Raw genomic sequence first — 19,466 nt, forward strand, 5'->3', positions numbered from 1 at the left:
TTTATATTGATAGTTCAGCACGTAACGCCTCCAGCATGAGTTTAAATACAACTTCAGGAAGACAGAAATTTCAGAGAGTTGGGACGGCATAACATGATAACACACACAAATAAAACAAACTGTACTGCTTAAATTATTTCCTAAGTTGTGTGTTCATTAAATAATTCATCAAGGTACCTCTCGAATCTTCTTCACGTTTGTGAAATGAGTTGCGCTGCTCCTGAGTGAGTTTTCCTTAATTAAAATGTCTGTAGTCCAAGGGCTTAAAGTATTATGAAGACACCTCTGTCCCTGAGTGTAGCGAACTGAGCAACAGTAGGTTTTATTGGTTATGAATGCAACTTCTGATTGGTAAAAGGAAGAATGCTTTGAAAATGCTACGTAGCCTCGCTTTAAGTATTCTAAAGCTACTGTCTGTAAATGCTTAATCTTTTCCCAAGTCAACAAACAAACAAAGTGAACTCTCTGTGCATTCGTAATGAAGGAGAACCCAAAAAGCAGGTATTAAGAGCATTACAAAAAAAAAAGAAGAAGTAATCTCTATGCACTAAGTGTACCGTAACATGGCGGCTTGTAGCTTTTTTAAGGCAACAATCCGAGCGTCAGTTTTCTCTGTTTTATTGACACGAATCATTAACTATCTCATCTCAGATACAACACATCCAGCAAAGCACAAAAAGGGTGAAAAGCTTTTGTCCTCTGCGAGGGTAAACATTTAAACAGCATTATCTTTCACTAGCAGTGGGGTGGGGGGCATGACATAAGACAGGATTATCCTCTATAAAAAAAGAAAACAAAACTCCCTACTACAGTCACATGATGTGAACTGAAGATCGGAGGACCAGGTTCCCAGGATAAAATACTCGATACATTCTGTTTTTTTCTTCTTCTTTTTTCCTTTGTAGCAATATGTGCTAGATAGATTCATCCCACACAGTCCAAATAAACAAATACAGAGAGGCAAAACCGGTGCCAACAGTTACAATGATACAAGAACAGTTGAAAAAGAAAACTATTGCAAAGAAAAAATAAATTAATAAAACAAGAACCCAACCAGGAAAATCTTTTTTTTTTTGCATTTCCTCAAATCCCAAAGGTATTCTACCTTGTTCCCCATCCCCCCCTCATTTTTAAATAGTTAACAGCAAAAGACATTCAGAAGAGCAGACCGGAGTGATAGAAAACACTCATGCAAAGAAAGGCTTTTTCACACAAAGTCACTAACACGGAAAAAATCATCTCAAACAACAGCGCTGTCAACAGTCAGTGCCTTCAGGTCTTTTAGTGGATGTCCTTATAGTAGTTTCTCTACAGACTTTTGATTTGCTACTGTTCTTGATAAAAATGATAAGACTGACCGCACCCATTAGGCTATCAGGTCTTCTGACTAGAGTAACCCTCCACTTTTCTGTCTGTCCATGGGGCCTGGGGATCCAACAGTTTATTATCAACAGTCTTGGTTTCAGGACCCCCAATGACCAAAAGAAAAGTTCAGCCGGGAGGATTTCTACAGTAGAACTGGAGCCACACGATATATCCATGATATAAAAAAAAGGCGTGATGAGTTCTTTTTTTGGCATCTGTTATTATTATTATTTTTTAATCTGATATAATTTGTCTACTTTTACAATCATTTTCTATTCTGCAAACAATTAAAGAGTTTCATTCCAAAATAAAATACCTCCAAAATGATGGCAACTATTAAAATAAAGTCTACTAGGGTTAACTATTAGTTATATTAAGACCTTTTATTTACAAAACAGTTCTGTTTTTTTTATTAACAATCACCTGTGATATTAACTGATAAAGCATTTATTTTCGGTTAAAATATATCACATTTTGGAATGAAACCCTTCAATTTTTGATTTAGTTTTCAGTGTCATGTATATTCACATTCAAATCCAAGTTGCATTCACTGCTGATGCCGTCTCTCAGTAAAAGTTATTTGATAATATAAATAGAATGATCTTGCTATAGAGTCTTTTTTTTCTTTCGCAGATATATTCTTGTAGGCTATATGGGGAGCTCTCTACACAGACAATATGTATTTATGTATGTAATCCATTTTCCGTGGTTACAGCTCTTCTGAGCGGATAACGTGGAACAGTGTGACATTGTAGAGGACCTGGTGGCCATTGTTCCAGGCGTAGAGGGCTCGGTCACGCGGGTTGTAGTCCAGCATGGAGATATGCGAGTACTTATTCTGGAAGGCAATGTCGATGTACTCGTAAGTAGAGGAGTTAGTGGAGTAGGCGTAGTACACCTTAGTGCCTCCTGAGTAGCCATTGGTGACATAGAGCGTGCCGCAGATCATAAAAGACTCGCCGGCACTCCTTTTGGGGTGGTTGGTGGTCCAGCTCTTGATGATCTGCAGTGTGTTGGGGTTCAGCTTGCTGAGGACAATGTTGCCGGCGTTCTGGTTGGTGGCATAGACAGCCCACAGGCCTCCCTCGTCCACCATCAGGTCGATGTCAGAGTGGCCGCCCCAGGCGTAGTGATACGCATTGTTGAAGCCGGCATAGTCGAGTTGCCGGGACTTGCTGATGGAAGAGGTGCGGAAATCAAACTTGATGATGACATGGCTCTGGAACTTGTTGAAGTAGATGGAGCCATTGTAGACCACCTGACCTGTTCCCGACCATGGGTGGGGCAGCCGGTGGGAAGTGAAGTTGTCTGACGTCATGAAGTCCTGCATTGACTTGTACTCCCGCACGAAGCGGTTGTTGTGGTAGCCATCCATGTACCAGACCTAAACATCATGACAAGAATACAAAAAGTATTTGCATTAGACAAACCTCAGAGCTAGAAACCCCCTATCCTCATCATCCGTCAGTGTGTCTACAATAAATCTTTTATATTATAATCTATTATTTGAGTCTTTTATGCAGACACACAGAACAAATCAAATCACACCCTCAACAAGCATCCCAATTAAGTTAGCGCTGAGACTTTCTCAAGGAGCACACATAGCTGAGATCCAGCAGCTTCTGAATACAAACAAGCCACAGGGTGGCATGAGCTAGGCCCCGCAGGGATGATGCCCATCATTCCAGATGAAAAGGCCTGTCTCAGCTGCTTCCATACTGCTTCCTGTTGGCCCCTGCGGTGGTGGGCAGAGAGCTCTTACTCCGGAGCTGCTAGAGGCTCAAACACTTCCTGAGTCTCAGAGGGACTGAGACACCTGCAGCCCTTCCCCTACCTGCTTCCATGAGCTCCTGTGAGTGACTTAAAAATGATTCATATGAAGGAAGCAGGTCTCCAAGGGCCCAGAAAAAAAAGCCAAGGTATGGAAACCTCAAGATAAAAAGAAATGGAGCAGAACTGTCCGCTCCTATCAATTACATTCATTCTTCTTTCTCTACCCTTTGATAACACAGCCCACCTTTTGTGTTCTGTTCAAAAATTCATTAGTTTCCAAAAAAAAGTTTCTTTTTACTGTATTCTTAATATAATGTTAGTCAGCAGTAACCCTTGCTGCTGAGGAGTTTTTAATATACACATTATACAACCTGTGTTGTCATGACAATTACCCTTAAGGAAGCAAACTGCAGATTTACACAGCTACTGTACTGTATGCTGCAGGTTCTTCTCAAGTCTGTGTCCCCTTTCCTGCCATAATGAGAGTTCTGTCTCTTATTAATGTGTCTCATAAAGCAGGTGCACAAAGAGTAAGCAGCCGACAATTAAACGGTATTCATTGCCAGCTCCTTGTCCACTGGGCAACTTCCTGGTCACACCACATAGATGTATCCCTGGCATTTGATTTGAATGTTTTTTACTAATGAATGCAAACACATTTATTGAGCCAATAGAAGCCCCACTCCGCACAGTCAGAGGGAAATCAGATGCAATCAGCTGATAAAAGGACAGTGACCAATTAACACAGACCGTTATTAAGTTTCACAGCGAGAGTTGACCTTCACCAATGATCAAGGCCACCTCTTACCTTAAGGTCTGGTTTGTTTCAGGTACATCAGCATTATATGTTTACAGCCAGTCTGATTGCATTAGGATCATCATTATCAAGATTACTCTGCAGATTACCACAATTTGCCAATATCAAATTGCTCAAATTGCTTTGTGTTGTTCACCCACCGCATTGAATAAGGTCAAACCAGTGAATCTTTGCTTAAGAAACAACTCATAATAATTAATGAATCAGAATGGTTGCAGTGCAATTGTATGATGTTTTTGTTTTATGTGTGGCATGGACAGAGGAAAAACTAGGTTTATGAACTGCAATTAATATGTGACAATTTCTATGTCACAAATGATTGTAACTATGATCAGAGAACGTTAAACAACACTGTAAGTGCTGGCCTGTTTTTTAAAAACACTTTTGTATAATGTTAAACTGAATCAGAAATCACAAACAATGCTTTATCTGATCTGGTTATTACAGCACTGTAAAACAAATTGCTGCAACACTGAAATATACCTATATCGCTTTCCAAATAAAAGCTGATATTGCAAACATTTAAACAAACAAGCAAACAGTTTCCTACTTATACATCTAGCAGACAGGCAGAAAAAACAAGCATCCATTTGGAATCATGTTTCTGGCCACCTGAGAAAAGTAATATTCACTCTCCTTCTACCTGTAGGTCAGGTCTGATCTCTGCCAACTCCTGAAGGAAATATCTGTCTCTTAAGTCTCTAAATGTTTATCAGCTAGTTGCTAACTTTGTCTGATCTTTGGTGCAGAGTTTTATAGAATTTTATATAAAAATAGTTTTTACAGCAGCTTTGAGAATAGGACTGGCTATCAGTCTACATTTTCCACAAGTAGCGTGGACAGGATACCAAAGGTTCAGTACACTAAAACAGTTTGATGTTTTTATATAAACACTTGTTTTTATTCAGCAAAAGAAACCAAACCTCAAGCTTGGACTCAAATTGGCAAAATTATGACTTTAACCGATTCCATAACAGCTTTTTACTGACAGTCCGATCCCAGCCGTGCATTCAACATCTTATTAGGAGATGACTCCCATCCATTGTGTGACTGTGTGCAGCGGTACATACCCGCGTATCTCCTTCAGGAGCCAGAGGGTCGGTCATCCAGGAACCGAACCTGGATCCAGACGTCTTGATGGTGATGGGATCACTGATGCCTGTCAGCTTGCCACATGCTGCAAGGGAAAGAAGTGAGATGGGAACATCCAGAGCAACACCCATTTGGGTATTTAGACTAATTAAAAATCTATTAGAGAGGATTCACTTTAATTTACTTTAAATCCAAATGGGTTTGCCTAAAGATTGAGGGATGTCAAAGTCTAACTTGTTGCCTCTCTCTAAGCATGCTACACCGTACACGAGGCGCTTGTTATTCAGTTCACACATGCTAATGCCTATTTTACTATCTCTGTGTGGACGTGTGAGAAAGTGAGAGAAAGGGAATAGAAAAGGGAGAGCCTCTGTGTATTCTGCTGCAGTGTGCTGCTTGTAAACTGCTGTAGTGTTAATTAGTGTTGAAAGAGGTGTTAATGTAAATCTGACAAAACTAACACTGGGTTATGTGTCCCTCCCTGACTAATGAAGAAATTAGACATGTTTTTTTCCCCAAATAACAACCCATCACAACGCCACTGCAGCACATCCATTCATTCAGAAATAGGCTTTTAGTCCATTAGAAGATTTTGACTAGTTCATTTTATGTACGTATGGGTGTAATGAGTCGTTCTGACATGCTAATTTAAAGAGTGGGACTGTGACGATGGCTCATTTTAGGTTTCATTAACATCTTTCTCGGTGAGGTGTTGCATCCATTAACCCCTCACTGTAACACTCATCATCCCCCGTTCTTTGTATCATCCCTCTTGCTCTTAATGGCTGTGAAATGTCATTTCACTTTAAAGTCACACAGTACACATTTGATTTACATTTCCTCTGCTAGTCTCATACAGCTATCTGTCAAACTCCATCATCTTATCTGGTCAAATTTCTTTCTCCCACATAATGAAAATGTTGCATATGTGTATGTGTGTTTGCCACATATGTCGTGCTTTGAGTATGTGTGGGCCTCACACCTCAGCTGCACACTAGGAGACAAACACATGGTCACATGAGCAGCATCTACTATTTCTAGTTGGGGTTAAGTCCCTTATGTAACCCTCAGTGGGATTAGAGACTGCAATAATACATCAGGCATTTTTTATTTATTTATTTTCTATAATCACGCCCTCTATCTTTAGATCACGATACTATTGCAGGCTGCAGGGGAGCCCGCTGATGGATCTGCATTCTGGAGATGCACACAGGGTCTAATCCCCCTTTGACCTGAATTTGCCAAGGCCAAAGCAGAGCAATGGAAAAACTGATGAGAACTAGAGCCAATATAACAGAAACTGCAACAGCCTTTACCCAGAAATGTAAGGATTTAGAGTGGAATATTTGTTTTTGGGTTTATTTCAATCTGGGCGATAGTTTTGTGGTTCTGGGTGTAACTTCTAACAGTTATTATAAAATTGTACTAACTAAAGTTATCAGTAAGTTATTCTGGACAGAAAAATGGAAGGTGAGAACAACATTTGCAAGACAGGTGTCAGAGAGGTTTATGTGCCGGTAGGACTTTACGGCTCCATTCATCAGCGTTTCGGTGTGAAGAGATTGGATATGTCTGACGCTCACTGTGCCACCAAGTTGCTGGGGCACGACACAGAGTGATTTATTTATTTGATTATTGCCCAGCAAGCTGGCATGTCCCCTTGATCGATGGCCATTGTGTCCCAGCAGCCGTCACCAGCACAAAACAGTTTGAAGGACAGCTCTGCAGGGACCCCCCGCCCCCCCCCCCCCACGTTGTTGTTCCGCTGATGCTAATTTGTCATGCTTTTATCAATGCTAATAGTGACCTTCGCAGGTTTAATCTTAATAACGGGAGTGTAGTGGAGTGTATTTGTGTGCACTATGCATGAGTGCCTCTGCAATCGTGTGAAGATAAAAGGAATAGCCACCCTCTGTTCTGCCTGAGCCAGTCCCTCACTGGGTGACCTCGCCTTTATCTCGTCTGATTGCGCCTACACACACACACACACACACACACACACGCACACACACACACACACACACACACACACACACACACAAGAAGTAGATTTCTGCTCTTCTATCTTTGGCAGGGTGACCACAAATGTGAGGAGGGGCATGTTTATTGAACTGAAAGCGGAAACACGGACAAGACTTTTTCTCCAGTTCAGAAGGTAGTGACAGCAGATGTAAAAAAAAAGAACAGAAAAAAGAACTCTGTGTGCATAGATAAAGAGAAAGTCACTGGGGAGCTGAGATTGGGTGTCTGCTTTGTGCACTCTACACGTTCAATTGAAATACACTGACCGTCCAAAACGAACAGTCGGCATTGTAACCAAAAGTTTTTCCCACTATCTCTCTATCAGTTTGCACTGTGAATAATTTGAAACAGGGACACAATATACCCATAATGTGTGATGTGTAAGTGTCTTTGCTCTTGTAATATATGTTAGTCACTGTGGTGTGGGTGCGCATCTATTAGCACTGTGGACTGTGACTGAGGTGTGAAGAGAATGAGACAGGGGCTAAAAGCAAAGATAAGACTGAGATGGGAACTTGCTGTCTGCAGCTCTCTTCCTCTGTATGCTATCCATGAGTGTGTGTTTGTGTGTACCTGTGAAACCATGCAAAACAACTCATGCTAGAGCTGGGCAATATATCGATATTGTATCGATATCGTGATTTTGGATATCGTAGTATCGTGATATGGCAGGTGTTGTCCTTTCCTGGTTCTAGAGGCTGCATTACAGTAAAGAGATGCCATATTTGGAACTTACCAGACTTTTGTAACTGTTTTAATACTTTTCTTTACCCATTTAGTCATTATATCCACACTGATGATTACCGTATTTATCTACAATCTAATTGTGTAACTATTTAGTGAAAACACCAATAATCAATATTACAATATTATTGCGGTATCGATATTAAGGTATTTGGTCAAGAATATAGTGATATTTGATTTTCTCCATATTGCCATGCCCTACCTCATGCCTAATCATGTTTTTTAAGATCCCTCATCTATTTCATCAAATGAAGCCAGTTTTTTGGAATGCTACCATAGATTCATGTGGGTTCACAAATTCCGTTGTGTGTGTTACAACGAAATTTGTTTAAGTGTCCAAAGAAACAGAAAGTTTAAAGGTGGGCCTTGTAGAAATGCCCTTTGTAACTAGATGTCCACATCACTTCATCTTTCAATTAATGATTTATTCAATAAAATGTCCTTAAATAGTGAAACTCGTCTGAGACGATTTTTCAGAGCCCAGACTGGTTTCTTCAAATTATTTGTTTTTGTCCAAAAAATTTTTTATTTCAAGTTTAATTTCTAATTACATAAAACAGAAAAGCAGCATATTCTCAATTTAAAGGGATGGAACCTGGGAAATGTTTGGCTGATTGATTTGTTAATGACAACCATTCAATGGTTTATTTTCCATTAAAAAGTACAGAAGTACGTGGATGCAACTTCAGTTCTATGAGTACATGTGTAGCCATCTAATGGACTCCACTAATGGTTCACTTTGAAAATGTAACAGTATAACAAACGCAAAGTAAGTTAGAGGCCGAGCATGTGCAGAGTATAACCATAAAATCTAAATGGCAATTGTGTTATAAGACTGTGTGATATGCATTTGAGTGTTCGAGTAGCTCAGCCACACATAATGTTCCTGTGATGTTGCGAATCGTGTGAATATGCCTGAGGATCTCTTTCTGGCCACTCACAACATACTTTATGTCAGTGGGAGTGTTTGTGCATGCACATGTTTGAAGCAAAGTGTGTGCCAACAACTTTCTGTGCCTACCTAATTTTTGCATGCATGCTCGGAGTCTCTCCTCAAGATTTGACACTCTGTTGTGGAGCTCCTCGTAGTCATAGGCCCCCATCTCCTCCTGAAGTTCGCTTAGAACTGACGTCAGATTCTGGACCTCCTCCTTAAACTGCAATACCAATTTGGCATCGGCTTTGTACTCCTCCAACACTGGTATCAACGGTCTAATATCCTCCATTTTCGCTTTTATGGCCTGAAAGGATTAGAATAAGCTCGGTTGAGTGTCATGCGCGACAAAAGGAGACTGTCCATAAAAGAAAAAGAAAAGAAAAGAAAAAAAAAAACACCTGTCTGAACCTGACTACTCTCACTCTAACCTGCCTCTTCCCTGACATGATGATGACCCCCCTGTTTGTGTCTGTGTTCAGTGTTTGTGTGTGAACACCTGTGTTTTGTCTGTGCAGGTGTGTGTCTGAGCAAACAAACCCGGAAAATATTCTCCGCCCGCTGGACGGGCTGGGTCAGTGGCTCCGTCCCTGGCAGTGACCAGCCGTTAAAAAGCAAGCCCTCGGTACACCGACAACAATTGGGAAAGCTCTTTATTGGTCATCATCGTTTAAAATGCAACATCGTATTAAGGGTTACATGCTTTTACATGTCACACACAACAAAGTGTTTCGAATTTTACGTCTATAGTTTTACGTATAGATGTGTTGAGTAACCAAATATGCATAGACAAAAGCCAAAATAAAATAAAAATGAATAACAGCAATTAATAATTATAATAATAAATGTATTTACGATTAAAAAAGCTTTTAAATGGAAAACTTTGACAGCAGTAACATGCAGGAAGAGATCAGTAGTGGGTTGGTTTGGGAGAAGGGTGGGGTTTTCTTAGTCTCAATGGTGCTAAAGGTAAATTAACTCTTTGACGCCCAAATGCTTTCAGTACTGTGGCCCAGTTCAGGGGAATCTGGAATTGACCTGCCTCTTCTTCTCTGTGGCTCTCTTTACATGTCTTAAAGTTAGCCCTGCAAGCAAGAAAATGACAAACTGTTGACAGGGGCTAGAGCTTGCTAACCTAAGCTGACAAGACACACAAACAAACGCACACGCACACACACTTATGCACTTAGACACGTTACAGAAGATTGCACACATGCACTGAATGTGGCGTTGGTTGGTTGCATGAGGTATTGGAGCATGCATCGGTGACAAGATCACACAAATGTATTGGTGTGGGTAAGATGACGCAAACACTGAGGCATTCTGATTCTGAGAATACATGTAAACTGAAACTATTTATTTGTGTGACTAACTGCAAACAGGGCTGGGTATCCAGATACGATACTCCCTGAAAAGTGTTTGTATGTGAAATTCGTAATCTTGTTTATTCATTCTTTGACTTTGAAAGTTCTTGTATGGCTGCTTGTGTTAAGACAATATTTAGAATTCATGTTGTTGAATGGAGAGCTGAAACGATTAGTCGATTATGCAATTAGTCAATCGGGAGCCAAATAATTGGCAACTATTTTAAAAATTGGTTGATCGTTTGAGTAATTTTTCAAGAAAAATGGCCAACATTCCTCAACTCCAACTGCTTATTTGTGGAGATTTGCTTCTTTTCTCTGTCTCGGACTGTTGGTCGGATAAACCAAGTCATTTGCTGACTTTACCTAGGGCATTTCACTGTTTTATAGGCCAAACAGTTAATCAGTGAACTGAGACAATAATCTGCATAACAATAATGAAAAAAGAAAGATTTTAAAGAAGGTATAAATTCTGTATCGGTGGAGAAGCTGAGGCATATCAGCAGTAGTTTTGAAATACGTCAAATGATACACCACCCTAGCTGCAAAATGGTTATTTAAAACAGCTTTATTCCATTTTGATTTGACACTAAATTCTTCAAGAAGCAAAAGGATTGTGTCTACTCTTTAATCCGATTAGATTAAGAATGTCTGTTCCATGTGCAGATATCTTGGTGGTACAACATTTCACCATTATCTGCTCAGTGCAATAAACATTTTATAATCTCCTCATTTGCAAGATAATTTAGGATTACAGCACATGGATTTATAAAGTAAATTGGTGTTAAATAAGGACATGAATTTGAGCAGCTCAGTTTTTGTATCCGATTATTGAACTTCTTCGATTATGCATACATTATGGAGTTCTTGGTATGCAAGTATGGTGGTTTAGTCAATACTTAAACATCTCCACAGTGGGAAACACACAAACACAAAATGGGTAAGGTTGTGTATAATGAGCTACTGAGCAGCTATGACAGAATGGTGGTTGGGTCAATGGCTGGAGATCTGGCTCCGTACCTTGTATTGCTTGGCGATGTTCTGCTTGTGGTTCTCCTCCACCTGCCTGAACTTGGTCTCCAGGCCACGGAGCTGGACCTCCATCTTCTCCACATACTGCAGGTCTCTCTGGGTTCGCTGGTCCAGGACCTGGATGGACTGGGTCATGTTCTGGACCTGAGGTGCCATATGGAGACATTGGATTGAGTCGTGAAATCTATCTCTATATACAGTCTAATTAGAGCAATGAGCATGAGTTGTAGAAACAAACCCAGCAACAGACTGTCAATATGTTGTTTTGGCTTGGCTTTCTTGACTCACAAATTCTCACAATTCAACTAGTCAGGGGCCTCAGACACATGGGGGAAGTGTAGAATGCATACTGTTAAGACATTTGGTTTCTCCAAAACTGTTGTGATCCATACACTCCAGTAACTTAACACATCTACTAATTAAGAGAGGATCTGTTGTTGTATTTTTGTGTGGGGATCAGCTATTCCACATTGTGTGGAGATTAACTTAATTTATGGATCGAAATATGTGCTTAAATGTTCCAATTGTGTATACGGGTTAGCCTTAGCTTCCAGTCAGTATTGAGCCGGGTTGCATCATCACAAGTGGACGTGTGCAATACAACCTCGCTGCAATAGCTGCCTCCCATGATGCCTGTCGGGTTTCCAGGGAGCTCATTAGAGCATGATTCCTATTCTTGTTCAACAGGCAGACCACAAACATGGGTAAATATGTGTGTGTGTGTGTGTAAGCACATGTCTTTGTGTGTAAAGTACTATCGGTGAAATGAGTAAAGGCAGTCACTCTGGGTATCGTATGACTTTGATTGCTATGGTCATAAGTTAAGGAGTTAAGCGGTAATTACCTTCTCTAACAGCTGCCTTAGTTGTTTGGTGCGGGCATCCCGTGAACACATGGACTGCTGGGGCGCCACCACAGTGCAGACACACCTCCCCTCACTATCCTGGGCTGAACTGTACACCTGCCACGATTCCTCTGGGTTCGCTGGCAACACCTGAGAACGTAAAAGTGGAAACATACAGAAGAAGGGATTGAATGCCGAGGATGGAGCGGAGTGAAGCAGAAACAGGAAAATAGCTCAGACTAAAACAGAAAAAGGCAAAAGGGTACCACAAAAACACCTCCTGGTATATGTCTATGAAATTACAAAGGTCACTTTGCTGCTATTTGCCCATTAAGTGTATTCTGCCTATGTGATGCTAAAGCTGCATTGCATTCATCACCATCTGGGCACCACAAACCACCAAGCTCCACCCGTTTTGCACCATCATACAGTATATTTTAAAGCCACACAAAGAGAAAATGTAGCCAATCAAGACTGCTGAATTCCCATTATTCAGTGGACTGGGTGTGTGGAAGCTCTGAGTGTGAAGTGTGACGTCAGAAAGAGTTTTTTTTTTTTTTTTTCCTTTCTGAGAGAGAGTAACCTGCTGATCAGATAAGACAGAGTGAGTGACTTTGAAGAAGATGTTCATCACTGCATCAGCGATAACGAAAAATCACTGGACAGATCTGCTGATTGAGCCAATTAGTGAGAAGGAGTGACTTCACAGAATCCAGAAGGAGCAAACCCAGCGGCTGACAGTCCGCTACACAGCTTTCTACCAAAGGATGTGCTGACAAGACAAAGAAAATCCCTATCAAGCAACTGCAATATCAAAGATGATCGGATTAAATCAAATCGCATCTCATAAGTCATGTAAAAATGCTTCAATCTGCTTAAAATCATGAAACAAACATATCACATCTAGGATAACTGAGTAAATCACTCCACAACTTCTTTTTCTCACTATATATCTATTTATTTGCCTTCAACATATTGTTCTAAATTCCAGTGCAAAACTCCAGTTGACAGAGCACTCACATTATTATCCTGGCACAGAGACAGCTCAGTATCTGCCAGGAGCCGGACAGAGAAACAAAGAAACGCTTCATCTTTCCTCTCTAACAGTACCTTGGCTTTGAACGCCTCTCCCATTCACACAGACGGGGAAAGGAAGAACGCGGACCCCTGGAATTTGAAATGTCACTCGGCTAATTATTTCCACCCTGGATCTATCATTTATATCAAAACCAGAGGAAGAAAACAAAAAAGAAGGGACCGATAACTTTCCACTTAGAGCAGGCTACTCATATGGAAAGGGACAGCAGCCCAGTGGCATCTGGAGCAACATCAAACGGAGGAGGAGGTCTTTCTCACTTTTGCATTCGCCTTGCAAAAGCATCACGTTGACAGAATGGCTCCTCATGATTACGAACCAAAGAGCACATGCCTGTCTTTGAATAGGAATTAAATTGCAACATTCATTCAGCAAAAAAATAAATTAAATAAAATAAACGAACCAGCCGAAGGAAATATGCAAAACTTGCGCACTTACTCCTGTGCTCCGGTCTGGGTACCCTCCCTGAGCAGCCGTGAGCTTGGTAGTATTGAGCCCCACCAGTGAGGGGAGGGTCTGCGACATCCAGTTGGTAATCATCGCCATGGTGCTGAGCACGACGCCAATTTTCAGCAAAGGCACCGACATCTTTGCGCGCTTTTTTTTCTTTTCTTTTTTTTTAAGCCGTCTTCATTCTACAGACTCCGGTGAGAAACAAGGGAGGCGAGTCATGTTGCCCAGTGCGGCTGGCTGTTTTACCCGGGACTCCGGCTCGGCTGGTCTTTTTTTGGACATCTCCAACATGGCACAAGTCGGACGCGGTAGAGACGACCTAAACGGAAGAGTCGGAACGGAGATAAAACTGCACCAATTGCTTCCCAGTGGAAGATACAGGAGGGGAAAAACTGCTGGACACGTCCTCTGGATAGCTCCTGTGTCTGCGTTGTCCCGCACACTGCTGCCTCTCCGGTTCAACGTTACTATTTCGTTCAAGCCCGACGGTCCGCCTCCTGCCTCGGTGCGCTCTGTGATTAAGTGCCACTGACTACACACAGGCTGCTCCAAATGGATGAGAGGAGAAAGGAGGAGGTACTACGGATCTAGATCTCGCCAGACGCAATGATGTCAGCCAGGTTGGGGTCCGTGAATGGTAATAACTGGCATTGCGCGTGATTCGCCCATAGCTGCCCGACACTGACTGTCCCCGGAGGGAATGGCAATGAGCAGTGAGGCTGGGGTCGGCCGACACTCCTTCTGAGGGACTATTTATGGCGGACAGTGACATTTTTTTCTCCACTGCCCCGCCAAAAGGACAGAAGGCTGTCTATCATTGAAACGAGCATCATGCATGGTAAAGCTCATTCAAACTAAATCAATCGATGTAATGTGTGACTGCACAGCACACATGTCAAAATGCACACGAAGCTCTTGTGCAGAAAGTCGCATTTCACTGAGAGAGGGTGTAAGGACTCAGGGTATGTTTTATTGATGGGTTAGGTTACTGGGTGCCCGGAGCTCAAGCAGAGGGAGAGATTTTAATTTGTGTGACTCTGGCGCCATCTTGTAGCTGATTTTGGGCGTTGCTGGAATTAAAAGGGAAGTGTTTATAAAATGCAAGGAAGCAGCCAAACAATTACGCAACATTTAAACAATCCAAACAAAACTAAAAACGTTGTCGATTTCTATTTACTTCCGATGAAAAAATGTCATGTTTACGCACTTAGTGCATGTTTTCTTTAGACTTATAACTGTGTGTGTGAGCGTTGGAAAGTTCAGTTAGATGTTGCATTTTTTTTTTTTAGAATGATAACTTTTTTTAGAATGACAAATAATTCATTTGTCATCAACATGGCTGAAGGCTATTGCTCCAGATGATGGCCTTGCAGCACTGCATCGTGCACAACGTCCCCAGAGTGGCTCTGTGTCCACAGCTATTTCTGTCAGCTTCATAATGCATTTCTCTGGTAAACTGAAAGATGGAGGGGACTCTACACTCACCTAACACCCCCCCCCCCCCACCACACTGTCTCTCTTATCTATCTCGCTTCCATATAACCTTTTGAGGTGAGAGCTCACAAAAGTCATGCTCCCCAGATTACTGTGAAAAGAATAGGCGGGGTTCACATCACCGCTGTGCACTGCTGTCCAGAGTCCAGTCTAGTCCTGTGTAGTGTTGTGCGGTCCAGTGCAGCGCAGCGGCCTCTAATGACATACAGTTAGTTTTCTAAGCTTCACAGGTGTGGCTCCAATTGGTTTTTAATAGAGGTGAGACAAATGGCCGAGCTTCAGGAGGGAGACTACAGGTCCACTGGTAAAAGTCATGACTCATCAATGAATCAATCAATGAGTCAATCAATGAATCAATCCATCATACTATTCATTGAGTGATTTATAGAAAGACCTAAGCCACTCTTAACCCTTGCAATACAACACTTAGTGCAGAAGAACTGATTTTCAATTCTGCATACATCTTCAACATAATAAAAGTGAAAAAAAAGATTGGTTATGCAGTCTGATATAGTTACCCTGCGTAAATAAGATTGTGGAAGATGGCTGTTGATCAAATCATATGGTAGCTTTAAGAGATTGTAGCTTGTGGTGTGCCTTCAAAGTTATTTTCACCTTACAATACTGGCCACGTATTATGATTTATACTGTTTATTGATCCACAATGGGGAAATTAGAATGTACACTCTGTTTTGTTAGTCATCACTACACACAGGCCTGAAACACACATGTTCATGCACAAATGGAGAGATGTCAGAGTGAGTGGGCTGCCAGCTGGACCAGCACCCTGAGCGGTTGTAGGGGGTATAGTGCCTTGCTCAAGAGCACCTGGCAGTGCCCAGGAGGTGATGGGGCATCTCTACAGCTGGCAGTCCACACGCCTTACTTTTGGTCCATAAGGGGACTTGAACCAGAGACCCACTGGTTGCCAACCCATCACCGTACGGACGGAGCTACTGCCACCCTAGTCTAGTCTAGTAGGCACATATATAATATAAAGCAGGCACATATATAATATAACGCCATATAATGAAAAAAGCTTCATAAAAGCAGTATTTCTGACTGGGCTATTGGACTGTATTACACTGTAGCGAGCAGGCATTTAGATTGCATATATACAGCAGGATGACAGTGACACACTCAGTATCCAGTGTAATACATGTTCATAAAGTAGCAAAAAATCCTATTTCCAGCCTGCAAGTGAACTAAAAAATGCTCTGTACCTCCACCTACTCCTCTTCGGCTCGCTTTCTCTCACTCTCTGTCTCTCTCCACACTTTCTTTGTCGCTCCACCACCCATACTGAATAATGAATAGCCTCAGCCCCAGCTGCCAATCACACCACACATATTACAATTCAGCTCGACTACGTCTTAGTTTCTCTCATAAAAACTGATTGATTTGTGTGGTTTCATACATTATAAATCCTAAACCGTTTCAAAATCTTCCCTTGCTGGATCCCTTATAGTTTCAGCTTGAGATGTGGACGTGTCGGCAAAGTATATTTGGTTGTTTAAAAAAAAAAAAACAGCAATCCCTATGGTATGTGGGCTGCATGGTGTCAGGGTGGTGGCTATAGTAGCGCCATCTGTGTTAGGTCAGGTGTCTGTGAGATGCTTTAGGAGGTGGGCCTGAAGCCATGGGGGAGCCACTAGGTGAGGAACAGATGCCGCTCTGGCTGCTTACTATTCTTCTCTGTGTGAACACTAAGCAGTAGCCGAATCCTTCAGTGGAGGGGATAGAGGTGAACAAACGCGGGCGGAATTAAAAAGGGGAGCGAGCTACTAATCAGGCGCCTCCTTGCTTCCTCGGCCAGATGTTAAGAAAAGATTCGCAGCTGCCCCAGACTGCCTGAAACTGTGTGAGACTTTTGAAACAAGGTGGTTAATGTGATCATTATGAGAGCGTCACTGTTCAGCATCAAAGGTCGGGGCCGTACTGCCCGGATGGTTCTTTTTTTCGTCGTTTCTTCTCATGAGTAATCTGGCAATAAAAAGCTCTCCATCTTTCTCTCTGTGGATACACCTCTCACTTTTTATATCTTCAAACGGAGATGAGATGTGGAGAGGCCTGGCCTACCTACAGTGAAATGTAGGTTTCAATAGCAGGGGCTGTATAAATAGAGTGCCTGTCAGTGTCCTCCCTGTTTCTGTTCTCGTGGAAGGGAGCGGACAGGCAAGGCTGTGGACTTGTATCGACTTACCTTCAAACAGATGACACACACTATCAGGCCATCAAAGAAACACTGTCACTGTAACATGGGCCTCTGACCCGCACCGTACAGGACCCAAACCCAACTGTCCTGAAAACCCCAAGTGAAACACGCTCGCTTTCCCTCCCTCCTCTGACTCATGTCTTCCATCAATCAGAGCAAATAGCCCCATTGTTCCATTGTGTCAGCATTTTCTATGCACTCTGCCGCTGCACTTTATGTCCAGTTCAGATTACAGGCCTACATTTGATGCTTCAATGTAGGGAGATAAAATCACAACCGGTAATGACTGTTTATAATTCCACATGAATGCTGTTGCTCTATGAATCAAAAAAGTTCCGCTCACTGCACGCTAACGTGTCTTATACAATTTGCTGTAATCAATTTGTGTCAAGGCAATATCACATCAATACTGTTCTCATAGCAGGGCTTACAGCAATCGACTTCCAGCACATTTTATTGAGTTTGTCACTTGGAGTAGAGTATATTACAGATACACTGGGAACAGTGATTCATTTATTGACAGTACCTCTGTGGCACGTTGGATTTTTTTATTTTGGTTGTCTCCAATTACCAATGACAATTGGTTTCACACAAGAGTGAAGCCCATGAAATATGACTCCCTGTTCAAACAAGGGCAATTAACTCATCAGATTCTTCAATCCAGTGGTGGCAGGGCACGGTAATAAATAAATCACACACACACACTCCCTCACTCTCACTCCCACCATGATACTGTCTGTGAGAATTTATAAAGGCAATGGTTTAACGCAACAGTAGCTATTATATGTATTGCAGCAAATGCCCTTTTAGATATCAGGAAGTAATTACTAGTTCCGAGAGATGCATTTTATTGACCATTAAATTTAGTTTACTACTGCTGAGTTGGGTGTCTTTACATTGCTGGACTAAATGTTGCCCAACCCCCCCCTTTACATGGGCAACACTAAATCACACTGTGGTCATTGAGCATGCTCAAAACGCCTTCTTTGAGACCCTGCATTTGATTGTGAAGCCCTGATTTAAGAGCAGAAGCCCACTGTTCAACAATGGCCTTTAACGAGACAGCTCCAGGCAACATATTGTATCAGAATAGCCACGCAGTTGGTTAATCTGACCATTTGATAAAGAGAGGGGTTTGACAGTAATAATTGTAATCATTTCCCCTTTATCTGGCCGGTTTGTCATCCCGGGCGGTGTGGAATTAGGGCTGTGCTGGATCTATCCGCGCCCGTCAAGCACAATGTATTCACATCATGTAATCCCACCCGTTAATCTCTTTAAACGAGGGTAGAGGGCTAATTCACGGGGGCTCCTTAATGCGAGGTAACCGGGTAATCTCTCTATGCATCTGAAGCCAATTAATCGCTGGTTTCTTAGCTTCTGGTACCTACAGGATGTGGAAAATGGCGTTAAACACCTACTTGGGTGAGTTCTGTGCCCATGAAGATGAGGAGAATCAGAGTCAGGAGCTTGCTCGCAGGCTGCATCTCTTGCCTCCGGTGTGTGTGTGGACCAGCGGTCTCACATGCAGATCCAGTCCCTTCGCGTCCCCCCCTCACAGCAGTCCTTTTCCTCCCGGCTCTCTTTTGCGCTTCAAGTCGCTCGATTCTCCCTTTTTTCTTCTTCTTCTCTCCTTCGTATTATTTTATCCCTCAGCAACCCAGTGGCAGAAAGCGAGAGATCTGTTTCACGGAATCGTCTCTGTGCATATTCATTTCATATCGGGAGCCTATCTTCGGTGCCTCTCCCCTTCGCTCTCCGTGGCCGCACTTATTTCTCGCTGCGACGGACTGGGATGAGCATTGGGCTGAAGACGCGCAAACACTGTCGTAGACACACGGCTAGAAAGCGTTACTCCGATATTGCCAAAAGTTTACCTCCCCGCCTCAAGCTGCCGTATAAAAGCTGTCGATGAAAAAAAAATGAGAGTGACGGCGCTGTACATGGTGCTGAAAACGGAAGTTGATTCGCCAAGAGAGGGAGATTTAAATTTGCAAGCGGACAGGAGGGATTTTTTTTAAATTTTTATTTTTTTACCAAGCTGATTTGCTCTTAATTATATCATAAAACAAAACGGTTGCCTTATCAACATCTCCACTGGGTTGGATTTTGATATTAATTTACAACAGCTGATTGGAGGAAACCTGTTGTAGGCCTACATCCATGCCAGTGGAGGCTGACATTGAAGGTCAAAAAGGAATCCAAAATGATTTTTCCAAAT

General features: G+C 42.1%; 1 protein-coding gene and 1 long non-coding RNA gene across 3 annotated transcripts; both read right to left on the bottom strand.

Annotated features, from left to right (window-relative positions):
• Positions 1-602: 602 nt before the first annotated feature.
• olfm1b (olfactomedin 1b) lies at positions 603-19,196 on the bottom strand. Of its 2 annotated transcripts, none has more exons than XM_034896253.1 (6): positions 18,667-19,196; positions 11,988-12,137; positions 11,132-11,287; positions 8,835-9,054; positions 5,026-5,132; positions 603-2,749 (listed from the first exon to the last, which is right to left on the bottom strand). In XM_034896253.1, exons 1-6 carry the CDS (start codon positions 18,730-18,732, stop codon positions 2,075-2,077), a joined length of 1,374 nt encoding a protein of 457 aa, XP_034752144.1. In that variant the 5' UTR covers positions 18,733-19,196; the 3' UTR covers positions 603-2,074. The 2 variants fall into 2 exon arrangements, with proteins under 2 accessions (XP_034752144.1, XP_034752142.1); XM_034896251.1 differs by lacking the exon at positions 18,667-19,196 and adding an exon at positions 13,522-14,430.
• LOC117959248 lies at positions 6,786-8,114 on the bottom strand. The gene is made up of 2 exons (XR_004659903.1): positions 8,016-8,114; positions 6,786-7,663 (listed from the first exon to the last, which is right to left on the bottom strand). It is a non-coding gene; the product is annotated as an uncharacterized LOC117959248 (long non-coding RNA).
• Positions 19,197-19,466: the final 270 nt, after the last annotated feature.

The sequence above is a fragment of the Etheostoma cragini genome, chromosome 16 (genome assembly GCF_013103735.1).
Source record: "Etheostoma cragini isolate CJK2018 chromosome 16, CSU_Ecrag_1.0, whole genome shotgun sequence".
NCBI classification, from domain to species: Eukaryota; Metazoa; Chordata; class Actinopteri; order Perciformes; family Percidae; genus Etheostoma; species Etheostoma cragini.